Source organism: Sorex fumeus, unplaced genomic scaffold (genome assembly GCF_029834395.1).
Source record: "Sorex fumeus unplaced genomic scaffold, SorFum_2.1 ptg000051l, whole genome shotgun sequence".
Lineage (NCBI taxonomy): Eukaryota > Metazoa > Chordata > Mammalia > Eulipotyphla > Soricidae > Sorex > Sorex fumeus.
The window spans coordinates 6,064,019-6,079,288 of record NW_026606108.1 but is presented as its reverse complement, the minus strand read 5'-3'; the positions used below and the strand labels follow the sequence as shown (position 1 = coordinate 6,079,288).

General features: G+C 53.3%; 1 protein-coding gene across 3 annotated transcripts in view; it reads left to right on the top strand.

The window, feature by feature from the left end:
* LRRC28 (leucine rich repeat containing 28) overlaps window positions 1–15,013 on the top strand; it is a 40,444-nt gene extending 25,431 nt beyond the window's left edge. The window contains exons 6-9 of one of the 3 annotated variants that reach the window (XM_056124501.1): window positions 907–1,009; window positions 6,356–6,531; window positions 7,369–7,528; window positions 14,753–15,013. In XM_056124501.1, coding sequence (XP_055980476.1) covers window positions 907–1,009; window positions 6,356–6,531; window positions 7,369–7,528; window positions 14,753–14,825 — 512 coding nt within the window. In that variant the 3' untranslated portion in view covers window positions 14,826–15,013. The remainder of the gene's footprint in view (window positions 1–906; window positions 1,010–6,355; window positions 6,532–7,368; window positions 7,529–14,752) is intronic. The other 2 variants (XM_056124500.1, XM_056124502.1) reach the window with 2 other exon arrangements.
* The last annotated feature ends 257 nt before the right edge of the window (window positions 15,014–15,270 follow it).

The following is a 15,270-nucleotide window of genomic DNA, read 5'->3' as shown; positions in this document are numbered from 1 at the left end:
ACAGCTGATATCATCCCAGAGGTGTTGAAATCTCCGACCAGGAGCTGATGAGATCATGGGGCGGGTAAGGCATTTGCCAGGCACGTGACCTGGTTCCACTCCCTGGCGTCATAGATGGCTTGAAAAGATGACTTGGAATATTGAATGCCTGTACAAATTATCATGAACAACTTTGTAAACCACAGTGTTCATATAAAGTGTAAGGGGAGGGGCCGGAGCGATAGCACAGTGGGTAGGGCATTTGCCTTGCACATGGCCGACCTGGGTTTGATCCCCGGCATCCCATATGGTCCCCCAAGCACCGCCAGGAGTAATTCTTGAGTGCAGAGCCAGGAGTAACCCTTGAGCATCGCTGAGTGTGACCCAAAAAGCAAAAAAAAAAAAAAAGTGTAGGGGAAATTTGGGAAAAGTAAACATAAAAAATATAACTGGCGAGGGGGGGGGGACCACAAAAGTAACCAAAGTGAAACAACAATGAAAATTTGTTTATATTGTAACAATATATTTTGTATTTTATATATAAGTTATAACATAACTTTTTTTAACTAAAGAAGTCTCCAGTTCGGGGCCAGAGAGATGGGGCTGGTGGTAGGAAAGGGCAGGATGGTCGGAGGAGGAGGTGGTGGGACGGGGCTTTGTAGGGAGGAAGGAGACCCGGGTTGGATCCCCCGGGGACCGGAAACAAACGAGGGTCAGAGAGATGCAGCCCCGAGTTGCACACCTCAGACCCGAGTTCTACCCTGAGCACTGCCAGATGTGCCCCCGCCACTCCCCCAGATGCAGCTGCTGATTCCCGTCCAGAACCCCCATCTTCTGTTGCTCTCATGTCCCACCTGAAGGCCTGCGTCCCGCGCGAGCCCCTGGCCTCTGACTGCCAACGTCATGGCCACTTTCTTTCTTCTCCAGATCTCGGTCGCTCTCGGGAACTACAGTATGTGTTCGTGGATAACAACGCCCACCTGCAAGGCCTGCCCTCCTACCTGTACAACAAGGTCGTCGGGTGCAGCGGGTAAGACCCCCCGCCCGGCTCAGCCCTAGGTCTCTCAGAATCCCCTGCATGTCTTGAGCTCATTTAGTTGTCAAGTGTCTTCATAGATGCAGCCCAGTGGTAGCCAGGAGGCCCCTGGGCCCACAAATGCTTTGAGTACACCCAGGCTGGCCGTGAGTTTCCCTTCTTCTTCACTCAAAAGGAAACAGCACTAGGAACTCGGCCCAGCCAGGTCCTAGATGCTCCTGGGCTTGGCATGAATGGAAAAGCTTTTCTTTCTCTGCCCCGCCACCTCAGCCCCGCCGGGCACTGGCCCTTTGGTTGTAGCAACAGCCCTTGTCACCAGGCCAGCTGGATCCGTTCACAATGCAACAGTTGGAAAGAGTCCCTGGGTCCCAGCCGAGCCTGATTCGAGCAAATCTGATGTTTACCTTCATGGACGTGGTGGGCATTTCCCGGCAGAGCCGCCCTGATTTTCTGCTCAGTCGGGGTTCCTGAGACCCCACCTCAGCCTCTGCAAGCAGCGGACCGTGACGCCCACAGTGAAAGGCTGGCCGCCAGGCTTCTCCCCCTGAGTCTGATCTTAGCAGCTACTTGGAATCCAGCGGTGGTGCCAGGACATGCCACTCATGCCCTGGCGCCCTCAGCATCCTCAGACCCAGGCTCCTGAGCTGCGTTTCCCAGCAAGACGGGACGACAAGTCAGCTTGTCCAGGGGGGCCAGCGTGGCCCAGAGCATCTGGGTGCCTTCCCCACAGCACCAGCAGGATGCAGGAACCGGGTCCCTCCCTGAGGAGGAATTAGAGAGTTATCCTGGGAAGCCCCGGGCAAACGAGTGTCTCTGCAGGCTGATGAAACCTCACCCTGGAGCGGGGGCCCAGAGCCCTCCTCATAGACATGGCGGGCGGGCTGCTGTTTGCAGTTCCCCTAGTGCTTTCTGACTCGGCTGAAGGAGTGATGAGACAGATGTGCTCATTAGTTCTTGGAGACTCGCACAGATGCTCCTGCTTGCCTGGAGCAGGGCCGAGCCCTCAGCCACCAGGAGACGGGGTGATGCAAGCTGGCAGCCCCGAAGGGAGTGTGCCCAGTGGTCCTTCCCAGGGCTCCCTGCCACCTGCTGCAGGAGGGTGTTTGATGCCTGGAAGTCGCTGTCCTTGTTTCTGGTGTGGCTCTGGTTGGCCACAAAGGCCACACTGTATATAGTATACACAGTAACATACAGTATGCACAGTGTATACACTATGTACAGTAAGTACTGTAATATAGAGGTAATATACAGTAATATATGGTAATATACAGTATATACAGTAATATATGGTAATGAGCAAACAAGTTCCCTTACGTGTGTGTGTGTGTGTGTGTGTGTGTGTGTGTGTGTGTGTTTGGGTGGGCGAGAGGGAGAGGGTTCTGATAAAACATTCCGGATCCAAATGAGCAAATACTTGAACCAGCTTAATTGCTGTTAAAAGGTACTAATATTGGCGCTAGATTCCAATTCATGTTTTTTTTAAGGGTTCAAGTGCACAATTTTATTTTGGGGGTGGGGGGCTACACAGCCATGCTCAGGACGTACTCCTAGTTCTGTACTCAGGGATCATTGCTGCCTGTATTCGGGGAACCCTGTGGGATGCTGGGCATCAAACCCGGGTCAGCCACGTGCTCGGCAAGTGCCCTTTCCACTTTCCTATTGCTCTGGCCCCCAAATGTACAATCTTTTGTAATTGCTTTGGCATTTAATCTCAAACGGTTCCCATAAGATCTGTTACATTCAGAGAGTTTAAGGTAAGACTTCTGGCAGTGATTCTCATTACATTGTGAACTGGAGCATATCAGGATTTCATCCTCCTACAGACAATATATTCCTAATTCTTCTTTTTATTTATTTGGTGCCATACCAGTGGTACTCAGGGCTGACTCAAGGATCACTCCTGGACAGCTTAGGAGACCCTATGGGATGCTGGGAATCAAACCCTGGTTCAGCTGCATACAAGGCAGACACCCTCCCTGCTGTCCTATTGCTCCAGTCCCCCATAATTCTAATAGAGACCACTGCCCTGGGTTTCCAGGACACAGGCCTCTCCCCACTTCTTTGTCCTGTGAGTCTAGCACTGGTGTGGGGCGGGTGGTTTAAGCCCCAGTAGCACTGTAGCACTGTCCTCCCATTGTTCATCAATTTGCTTGAGTGGGCACCAGTAACATCTCCATTGTGAGACTTACTGTTTTTGGCATATCAAATACACCACGGGGAGCTTGCCAGGCTCTGCTGTGCGGTTGGGATACTCTTGGTAGCTTGCCGGGCTCTCCAAGAGGGGCGGAGGAATTGAACCCGGGTGGGCCGCGTGCAAGGCAAACGCCCTGCCCAGTGTGCTATCGCTCTAGCCCTAAGCCCCATTTTTTTAAAATGTAGGAGTACTGCTATTTATTTAGCCATTGATTAAGCTGATTGAATTGAGCATGCATTCCACATTACTTTTTTTAAAAAAAATTGAATATCCGTGAGATCGTTATAAAGCTGTTCATAATTGGGTTTCAGTTATACAATGATCCAGCACCCATCCCTCCAACAGTGTACATTTTCCACCACCAATGTCCCCTGTTTCCCTCCATCCACCCCCCAACACCCTACCCCTCACCCCCAGACTCCCTCTATAAAAGGCACTTTTCTTCTTGCTCTCTGTCTCTTTTTCTTTTTGTGCATTGTGGTTTGCAATACAAGTGCTAAGAGGTCATGGTATTTGTTCAGGGTATTTGGTATTTTTATCAGGACAGGAAGGCTGGAGTAGCTTTTCAGTTGGGTGGCAGCTTTGAGGTGTGGATATGATTGCTGAGGCTTCCAGAAGTACAGGGAGTTGGGGGGAGGGAGCCCACCCTGACCCCGAGAAAGCCTGGAGATTTCAGTCACAAAACCGGCACTAGAATTTTCGGCAGATTTTATCTTGGTGAGGTCTATCCTGAGATGGTGGAGTCAGGCCAGGGGTATGGTGGCAAGTTTGGATTGTGGAAACAAGAGGCTGCTTGGGACTCTGCTTGGGCAGACTTCAGTCTGACCCAGCCCTGCCTCTGATCTACTGTGCAACCTGTTCAGCCATGCGCAGGTCTGAGATTAGCTGCAGCTTTTAATCTCTTTCAAGATTTATTTATGGGTCTCTGAAATAAGGCTAATAAATGAGCTTGTTTAGCTGAGCCAGAGGTGGTTTGTGGGTGTGGCTCCCACATATCTAACTTTTGGCCATTTACTTTTTTTTTCCCCCCGTTTACTTCTTGATAAACTTGGGGCCAAGTTGTTGGGGTCTGGCCAAAGGCAGAGCGGCAATTTAGGGTCACAGGAAGCCGGAAGGCACCATCAGGCTGCTGACGCACTCACCCCACAGGTGCAGGTTGACCTGCTGGTGGCACCATACCCTACCGGTGCCTTTTATCATCATCCTCATCATAGTTTGTCCCCCAGCCACACTGAGACTGGTGTTTGCCAAGTCTTGGCATGTGGTGACTGAGTTGTGGGTCACTGGACTTGTGTCTGCTCCCTGGCAGCCTGTCACCCGAATCTTTGAGCATTGTCTGTCCCAGCAGGGCTGCTCATTGATGTCTCTGCCTTTGAGTGTCTCCCAGAGACCCTTGCGGTACTCTCCCTCACTGAGCAATGAAGGCAGCTCGGCCATGAGATGACGTGAGGTGGGAATGTTCTCAGCCACTCCAGCATCCCAGAACGCCTCCCGGGCCCTCGTTCTCCCCCCATGCCCTCACTCACCTCCCATCCCCCCTAGTGCCTGAGCGCCTCTTCTGGCCCCTCCCAGCACTCACGGAAACGCCTCTTGGGCTCCTGCTGCTCTCCCATGGCTGGCGCTGATGAGGTCACACGTCGGCTCTGGAGCACAGAAAGGGCCCTTGGGCCGGGTCTGCCCTCTGCTCGCTGCCCTGGTCGGTGCCAAGCAGAGGAGACATTTTCTGTTAATGGTGACGTGAATGTAATTAGCAGTTCCTGTGGCATTCATGAACGAGGAGGAGCCTGTTCTGCTAAAGGGAGTAATTGCCGAGGGAAATGGCACGCGAGCTAAACGCCCCTGCAGCCTGTGCCGCGCCTGCAGCCGCTCACCACCTCCCGTGGATCACAGTGCTGAGGACAGATCCGTGGGAGCCCGAGAACCGGGCTTTTGGGCTGCTCAGCCTCTCCATTTGGTACTTGACAGTGTTGAGTCCTGGGCAGTGTTTTGCGAGAAGTCACACGAGTTAAGAAGCAGCAGCTGGGGTCAGGGTTCAAAGGCCAGAAGCCCAGGCTTGGCATGCAGGAGCCCCGGGTTTGATCCTTGACACCACCTGCTCCTTGAGCACTTCTGGGGGGAGTGGCCCGAAAGCCCAGAACCAAATAAATAGAAAGCCAGCGGCAGCTGGTGGGCAAGAGCAGTGCAAAGGAAATGTTCCCAAATACTTGTTTTGTTTGGGGATTCACACCCGGCGGTGTGACTTCTGGCTCTGTGCCCAGGGTTCATTCCTGGCCAAGCTCGGGGGGCCCAGTGGGAAGCCGGAGATGACCTGCCCCGTTGTCCTGTCTCTCCTGGCCGGTGCCCAAATATGATTCCATTACTTTATGGCTTTGTCCAGGTGTGTCAGACCACAGTGTAGCCATAAGGCTTGGAAGCCAGTCGGTCACTTTCCTGGGTGTGTTATTAGCAATGGAGCCAGTGGAGTATATGGGTGCAGGGAAAGGAAGGGAGACGCCTTAGTGTGTCAGCCGGCCAGTGGTTTTGAGTGGATTGAGTGGTTGCACCATGGAGTGGTCTCTGAGCAGCGTCAAGGGTGGTCCCACGTCCCTCCCCCCCACCTATCTCCAAACAATAACAGCAAAAAATTCCACATCAGTTTTCTGTTCTTGTCCTCAGCTTCACAGTAATGTTAGACTCATTGGGGTAAAACCTCTATAACCCCAGAAGGGGACTCACGGAAGCTGGTCTCCCATGTTGGACTCTGGGGTCCCCAGTGGGACTCTGCCCAGGCATGCCCACTGCCCACACATGCCCCACAAGCGGGGGTGGGGGGAGTCTCGGGCAGCCCCCCACTGAAAGTGGTTCTCCTGAGCCTGTTGCTCGCTCTCTGGCAGTGAGAGGGACCAGTCCACTGCAGGGCATGCCACGGTGCCCACCCACCCCGAATGGACAGACAGATGGATGCTCGCTTCCCACAAAATGGCACTGGCCCGCGCCCAGCCACATTAGCCCTGGGAGTGACGTTCCCTTGGGCTGTGGGTGTGGCCCCCAGCCTTATTCTGATCTCAGGGCTGAGTGGCTGGGAAACGCTGCAGGGTTCCGCGGTGCCCCTTTTCTGACGCCCTGCCCTTCTTCTGACACCCCGCCTGCTCCTCCTCTCTCCGCAGCTGCGGGGCCCCGTTCCAGGTGTCCGAGGCGAAGCTCCTGGCCTTCTCGTCAGGACCGCTCACCGTGTTCCTGCCCGCCGAGGTGAAGGCCGTGGGCACTGAGCAGGACACCGTCCTCCCGCTGCAGGAGCTGGTCATGCGGACACTTCACCGTGCCTGCTCCCGCGCCCCCAAAGGTGTGTGCACCGCCCCCCCACCTCGGGGAAGCCCCTCAAGAAAGGGGAGCATCCCGGCAATGGCTGTCCTTACCTCAGATCAGCTGTGTCCACCAGAGACCGGGCTGGCACGAAGCCTACGTTTCCGTCTCCCACTGGACAAAGGCAGCATCAGGAAGCGCAGGCGGGGACAGGGAGACAGCCCCAGGGGCCCCGGGTTCCATCCCTGGGTGGCCCAGTTCTGGGGAACCCACTCCACTCCCCCCAAAAAACTGAACAGCTTCCAGCTTCAGTAGAATAGGGGCCATGTCCGTAATTGCACTGGTGTTGTTCTCTGGGGAGACTGACTAGCAGTGCTCCCGAGGGCAGATGTAAAGGTTGCGAGAAGCCGTGTGGCCCTGTCTGTCCAGTGTGGTATATTCACTGACATGGGAGTGCAGTCAACCCTATATTTTGTGTTTTGGGGGGCCACATCTGGCAGTGTTCGGGGCTTGCTCCTGGCTCTGTGCTCAGGGATCACTCCTGGCAGGGCTCAGGGAACTCCCAGGGGGTACCAGGGATTGAATCCGGGCCAGCGCCTTCCCTGCTAGAGTAATACTCTGACCTGTTTTTCCAAATACAACACTGGGGTTAGGGTGATAGTACGGTGGAGTGGGCGCTGGCCTTGCACACAGCTGATCTGGGTTCAATCCCCGGCACCCTATATGGTTCCCAGCATGTGCTGGGAGTGATCCCTGAGCACAGAGCCAGGAGCAAGCCCTGAGCACTCTTAGCTGTGGCCCCCAAACAAGCCAGATGCAGCCTTTTCCGGGAGCCCCTGCCCGGCTCTTCTGACTTGGGCTTTCCTGTGCCTTCCAGATCTGGACGGTCTGTCCCCGGTCTCCTTACCCAGAAGCCTCCTGGAGCTGCTGCGCTGCCCACTGGGCCACTGCCACCGCTGCGGGGAACCCATGTTCACCATCGTCTACCCCAAGCTCTTTCCCTTAAGAGAGACGCCCATGGCGGGCCTGCACCAGGGGTAATTGCCCTCCCCTACCCATGGGCACGGGGTGGGGGTGGGGGTGGGGGGATGTGGTCTGGGCACCGATGTAAGGATCGTTTGTCAGCAGCCTGCAGGGGGCAGCGCGTGTTTCTGTGGGAGTTTCTTTTTTGTTTGCTTGGGGGCCCTGGCTCCGGGCTGGAGCAATAGCACAGCGGTAGGGTGTTTGCCTTGCGCACAGCCAGCCCGGCCGAGCTGGGTTCGATTCCTCCGCCCCCCTCGGAGAGCCCGGTAAGCTACTGAGAATATCTCGCCCGCATGGCAAAGCCTGGCAAGCTACCCGTGATGTGTTCGATATGCCAAACACAGTAATAAGTCTCAAAATGTAGATGTTACTGGGTCCGCTTGAGCAAATTGATGAACAATGGGAGGACTGTGTCTGTCTGTCTTGCTTGGGAGCATCACACCCGGCAATGCTCAGGGGTTCCTCCTGGCTCTGCACTCAGGCGTTACTCCTGGCAATGCTTGGGGACCCTGTGGGATGCCGGAGATCGAGCCTGAATAGGTCATCATATGCAAGGCAAGTGCCCTCCTTACTGTATTATCACCCCGGCCCCACGAAGGAGCCTTCCAGCCTTTTGTGAGCAGCATGTCTCAGTGGAGGAAAAAAGTTTCATCGTCATCCGCGTAGAGTCTGGCAGTTTGGGTTTTCGGGCTACACCCGGCAGTGCTCAGGGTTGTCTCTGGGCTGTTCACTCAGGAATCACCCCGGCGATGCTCAGGTTCGATGGTGGGGCTCGAACACAGAGCAGCCACTTGCAAGGCCAGTGCCCTTCCCGCTGTGCTGTTGCCCAGGCTTCCAAGTCTCTTGGTTTCTGGAGAGTTTCCCTGACACTCCCTGCTCATGTGCAAAGTATCTGTTATGTGATGGGCCTGCCCAGACCTTCAATTTAATGGGTGTTACTTTCTCAAAGTGTGTGAGTGTGTGGGCATGCATGTGTGTGCGCACGGGCGTGCGGAGGAGTGGTTTTGGATTTCTGACCCGTCCAGGTGGCAGTCTCTGGCCACACTCTTCTCTGGCACCTTGCCTCGAGTTCCTAAGAAGGGTCACCAAGTAGAGACTCCCAGATTGGTAGCTGCAAAAAGACAAACAGCAGCGGTTTCAAAGGACACCGGGGCGGGAGGGATGCTGCAGCGGGGAAGGCGCAGGCCTGGCACACAGACAACCCAGCACTGCGGAGGGTCCCTGAGCCCCTCCAGGGGTGAGCCCTGAGCACCGCCAGGTGTGGCCCCGAAACAAAAAGTGAATGACAGTTTGTTGTTTTTTTTTTTTCCCAAAAATCCACTTGTCCCATCTTGGCTTATTGATTCTCCAAGCTCAGAGTTTCCAGAAAGCACTGTCACGCTTCACTCCTGCCCCAAATGTGGTGTTGGGAATGAAGGAATCGTATGGAAACTGAAGCTCAGCCCTGCTTGGTGCCCAGACGCGTTTCCTCTGTCATTCTGTTATTGGCTGCTGCTGTTTTTGTGATGCATGATTGTCTCCGTTGAATCTCATTTAGAGAGATGAGAGGGGAGAGAGAAGGAGAAGGACAGGTTGGAGAGAGAACCCGGCTTCTCCAGAGTGGGACTAGGTAAAGCGACATTACAACCAGCCAGCGAGACCTGTGTTCAAGGGCGAGCACTGGCTGGACGAGTCTCCTCTGACATTCAGTGACTCACCAGGTCATGATAAGATGCAGGACCACCCTCAGAGGGCCAGGCTGCTGCGTCTCCCCAACCCGGAGTGGCAGGGCCAGACCGGAGGATTTTTTCTTTTTTTAATTTTTAAATCTGTTGTGGCGTATTATTCATTAACAAGCAATACAAAATAAATTATTTAGGTCCTGCTTTGGGGGCAGGCTTTGGGCACATCTGGCGGTGCTCAGGGCTTGCTGCTGGCTCTGTGCTCAGTGATCATTCCTGGTGCTACTCGGAGGACCATGTGGGATGCAGAGGATCAAACCCAGGTTGGACACATACAAGGCAGACACCCTCCCTGTCCTGTCGCTCTGACTAGCAGGGCTGAGGACAAACAAATTCAGCCCCGTGATGTAGGGGGTGCTCTTGCCTCTCCCCCTATCCCCCCCCAACCCCGTTCTCTCATCTGCCTCTCTGTGTCTCCCCTCTCTCAATGCTGTCCATTTCCAGCTTGTCCGTGGACCCCTCAAAACTTACTAGGTTAAAAGAGTGAGGCCCATTCATGGGGCCTGCAAGCAGCGCCCGAGAATTACACAGACGCCAGGCCCTGGACTCAGATCTCCCCGGGACACAGGGGCAGCTGGCTAGACTTCTGAGTTCCATGCTTTCAGGTGTAAAATGAAGGAGATAATCGTCGCAGCTTTTGTGCAGGGCCTGGGGAGGCTCCCACGGCTCACTCCCCAGAGGCCAGTCTGAGGCTGGCCAAGAGGGAATCTTGTTGAAGGGCCGCTGCTCTTGACTTGGGAAGCTTGGAGACTTTGCTGTCACTGCACTGTGTATGTACTTAGCACACACGTGTGCTTCCTGTGAGCTTGCTTGTGGAACACCCAAACAAAGAGACATGAAGATCATAATGGCGTTACTGTAGAAAACAGGAAAGAAAAGGGAGGAAAGTGAAAACTAAATCATCTGCTCTATTCGCTTGTTGGGTTACACCTGGCAATGCTCTGGGGTTACTCTTGGCTCTGCACTTAGAAATCAATCCTGGCCATGATCGGGGGAATGCTATAGTATGCAGGGATGAAACCCAGGTCAGTCATGTGCAAGGCAAACGCCCTCCCTGTGGACGACTGCACTGGCCCAGGGGCTGGTAGGCCTTTTAAAATGTTCATAAAGTTGTTCACAATAATTTATTACATTGAATATTCCAACACCAATCTTATCTCCATTACACCTACCACCGCCATATTTCCACCCCGACTCCCAAAGCAGGACCTAAATAATTTATTTTGTATTACTTATTATGAATAGTCTGCTAAAGATGATCCCAAAGAGTTAAATTGGGTAAAGATTGTTGTATTTCACCCTGGCGCCATTAAGCCCTTGTCTTGGTACATCAGTGGTGTAGAGCATGAGATGCAAATGTGGCTGAGTACTCCAGGAATTCTGAAATTTTAAATAAGATGATACAGCTGAGGTTAATTAATTTTTTTTAACTAGATGATGATTTTGGGGTCTGGAGGCATCTCTGTGGTGTGTTGCTTCCTTCCAAGAGATTTATTTGTGAGTCTCTGTATCTTGGTTGTTGATGAGCTTATATGGCACCAAAAACAGTTCCTCGGCATGACTGCCAAGCTCCTAGAAACACAGGCAGGTAGGGGAGTTGACCATTCCTGACTCCGGGCAAGCCTGGAGATTTCAGTCACAAGTCCCGCATACCTAGGCAGATTTACTCCTGGATGAGGCTCGTCCTAGCTATGGAAGTCAGCCGTGAGCATGGTGGCAATTGAGTTTTGGAAATTTTCGGTTGCTGGGGCAGATGAAGGGACTCATCCACCCCCTTTCGGGTTGCCCCTGATGAGACAGCCTGGTGCAGGGTCTGGAGGCATATCTGTTGTGTGCTGCTCATGTCGCTATTGTGGTGGGTTTTTTTTTTCCTTTTTTTTTGGGTTACACCTGGCGATGCACAGGGGTTACTCCTGGCTCTGCACTCAGGAATTACCCCTGGCGGTGCTCAGGGGACCATATGGAATGCTGGGAATCAAACCCGGGTTGGCCGCGTCCAAGGCAAACGCCCTACCTGCTGTGCTATTGCTCCAGCCCCCTTTTGTGGTAGGTTTTTAAAGACCTCTTTGAAAAGCAAAATTTTGCATCTTGCTTGTATTCACTTATGAAGATTAAACAGGTTCTTCAAATGCAGCCCTTTGGGGTTAGCTTACTAACCCCGTTTAACCATTTGAGGCACCTCGTCATTTTCCCATTAATGGCTATTTATTCATCTTCTGTGACTTAAGAGATTGAGAACGAGGATTAGGACACTGATTTAGTCTGATCATATTAATCTAATAAAAGGAGTAGATCAGTCCCAGAGGTTGGGGAGTGCGCTTCTACTGAGCAAAGCCTGAGGGGTCTCTTTAAGTTTTTTTGTTTTTTGCTTTTTGGGTCACACCTGGCAATGCTCAGGGCTTACTCCTGGCTCTGCACTCGGGAATCATTCCTGGTGGTGCTCAGAGGACCATATGGGATGCAGGGGATCAAACTTGGGTCATCCGTGTACATGCAAACGTCCTCCCCACTGTACTGTTGCTCCCAGCCCCACCTCTTATTTATAGCCAAGGAGATGCGGAATATAAACATGGCGTCTGCAGTCAGTCGAAGCTGAGGTCTGCAAGTGAGTTTGTGGCACTAGTTGGCTCGCCATGGAGGTGGTGTCACAAGCATTCACTTTGGTTGACGAGAGGACCTATTTTGTCCCTGAAAAGCCAATACTCACACTTAGTTGCTTATTGCTAAAAATGAAAATTCACCTGCCCCCCATCCTCTCTTTTTTAGTGTCAACAAGCCCCCAAAGATTTTGATGACATCATTATTCGGGTTTCTAATATTTTTGACTCTGTTTGCCGCTGATGTGATACAATAATGTTTCATCCCTGCCACATCTCAATGAGTGTGGACATCTGGCATTATTTTAGGAAGGAGCAGAATTCATAGGCTTCTCAAATATTAAGTTCTCTACAATATTAAGCTGTCCGTTCCAGCCTAATAGAGTGAAAGAGAAAGAAATTACAGTATTTTGCATAAACATAAGCACCTGGGCCTTCGGTTCCCTCCAGCAGAGGATTCGCTAATTGGTTCTTGACATCGACCCATGGGTCTGGGCAGGTTTCAGTTTTCATCACCGGAGAGTTGGCACAGCAGGGAAAGCGCTGGCCTCACACACGTTCCTGCCTGGGCTCGATCCCCACAACCCATCAGGTCCCCCAAGCACCACCAGGAGTGATCCCTGAGCACTGCCTGGGTGTGGCCCCCTAAAGAGAAAAGAAAAATTGGAAATGGGCCCACCTTTCCCGCACCCCATGTTTGGTTGTTGGCAGACTGGCAGCTCTCACTCAGGCACGTGCGCCATGGAGGCAACAGGCCGCCCACCTCTCTGGGCTGTGCTCAGGGGTCACTCTTGGCAGAGCTCAGAGTCCACCCTCAGCCATGTGCCAGGCCAGCGCCCTCTCCGCTGTGCCATGGCTCCGTCCCTCAGCTGGTCAGCAGGCTGCATTCACTTGTTCCTGCCGTCTCTTCTGTAACCACACAGATGCTTGGGCCAGACCCCCTGACCCTTCTTTTCCCAATCACGCTGAGGGTGGATCTTTGTTGGGTTTGGGGATTTGAGGTTCTGGCGGTGCTCAGGTACTGCTTCTGGTTCCGTGCTCGGGGGGCCACACAGTGCTGGGGACTGAACCCAAGTCGCCCCACAGGGCCATCGCTGCCCACGTCAGTCACCTCGAGACATTAGCCTGAATGCGACAGCAGGTTGGATGCTGTGTTTTTCTGTCATTCTCCTGGACATATTAATATGCTCACATACTCAGGATTTTTCTGTGACCAACTGCACTAATTGTTTTCCCCCTTCTGCTTTGAATTTCCTTGTGAGTCAGGGACCCACTTTTTAATTTTTTTGCTGTTCATCAGGCAGCATCTCTGCAAAGAAAATCCCACGTTTCTTCTGGTTTCCATGGGCCCCATATGTGCAAACAGCGGTGTGGTGTGTTCAGTCTCGTGGCATTTCTGTGTTTCCAAACGATGCTGAGCTGTGCTTTCTGCTGCTTCGCCGGTGATGGTGGGGACCACGGCAGCCCCTTGTGGAGTTGGAGCTCAGCTCATAGTTTGTGCCCTGAATCCTGTGTGGCTCTGGAGCTTCAGCGGCAAAATCTCAGTGCACTGAGCCAACACACCTTTGAGGGTTATGTTTTTTTTTTTCTTTTCTTTCTTTCTTTTTCTTTTTCTTTTTTTTTTTTTGTCTTGTTTTCAGGCCACACCCAGACTCCTGACTCTGGGCTCAGGGATCACCCCTTGCAGGCTCAGGGGATCCTGTGGGGTGCCAGGGATTGAACCCAGGCTGACTGCGTGCAAGGAAAACAACCTCCCCACTGTGCTATCACTCCAACCCCCTGTTTCTTTTTGAGCCATTCCTGGTTATGTTTGGGGGTGTTAGGGACCGAACCCAGGGGTCCTGCATGCAAAGCATCTTTGTGGCCACTTAGATGAGAAACAGCCCACAGCTGTAGTTAGCCACTGCTGACTCTCTGAAAGGAAAGAGATGCACAGACATGGGGATTCATGTGGCCCAGATACGGTTTCCTCTAGGCTGCAGTGTGGAGTGACTCCTTGCTAGACATGCCTTTGACTCTTTGACTTTACATGATTGCCTTTTTTTGAAGGGGGTGAGGAGAGGGTCAGCGATAGTCCAGCGGGGAGCATGCTTGCCTAGCACGCGGCCGACCAGGCTTGATCCCCAGCCTCCACAGGGCCCCTGAGCACCGCCTGGGAGTGCCCCCCTGGAACCCACTGGCATCATTGTTCTGGTTTCTACTGTATTTGGTTCCCGTTTGCTACCACTGTGATAATGTTTTGTATCTGCCATATCTCAGTGAGTGTGGACATCGGGAATAATCGGCGTGGCCCCGGAACCAAAAATAAATAGTGAAATCTCATTTTCACTTGGACTTGAGGCCATTTTGTCTCTGCATCTCATTTCCACAGAGTCCACGAGGACAGACCGTCCAGGTGTAGGAGATCATCCAAACGGCGTCCTCACCCATGTTGGTTTTTTATTACGATTGATTTTTTTTTTCCCCTCATCTGATCAGGAAGGGCTCACCCATGGCACCTCTTGGCCATCCTGGCTGGCAGAGGTGGTGCTGCTCTGGGGCCTGCAGTGCTGGTCACTAGCCCGGCCAATCTGGAGTGTTTCCCCCCCCCCCCCCCGCCCCCGGTGACAGCAGCAGTCTTGAGGGGAGGGTATGGCAGCAGGAACCTGCCGGGTCTGGCACATGTCAAACCGCTGCATGATCTCCCAGCCCCACTGTCCCTCATTTTGTTTATTCATTTATGTATTTGGGGGGTTGGAGGCCACACCTGGTGATACTCAGGGATCACGCCTGACGGTGCTTGGGAGACCCTATGAAATGCTGGGAAAGAACTGGGGCCCATCATGTACACAGCGAGCGCCCCACTGTGCTGCTGCTCGGCAAGACACCCTGGGACAGGAATCCGGACCTCACCACACCCCCATCCCCCTCTCCCCTGCAGGAGGACAGCCGTGAGCTTCGTGGCGTGCTGCTGTTCTGCCGGCTGCCTGCAGACTTTTGACCTGCTCAGCTGACCACGTCCCACGGTGACCGCACAGTGCCGACTGTGCTATGGCGCCCGCAGTCCATCATCTTGTGGGTGCCACTGAGGCAGGCTAATGGGTACTGACCTGCCCAGCAGGCCGACACACCGCTGCATCAGGAAAGGTCACCAAGGCGGGTCTTCGCCGCTTCACCCCACCCCCAACGTGTTGGAATACATCTGTCCCCAAATCAAGTCTCTTGTCTTGTCTCTTGTCATCTGTGTCTCCCTTCCATGGGCGTGCTCCCTGGGTAGAGAGGGGTGAGAGGGGGTGGAGAGGCATCTCCCTTAGTAAGTTTGTCCCCCAGTGAACTGCGACTCTGCACTGCCCAATTCTCCAGGCAGAGACCTTGGGCTGCTCCCTCCCACCCTCACTCTCCCCCCCACCCCCCAGATTCTTCTCTGAGTTGCTTTCTTTGTTTGGGAATCACACCCAT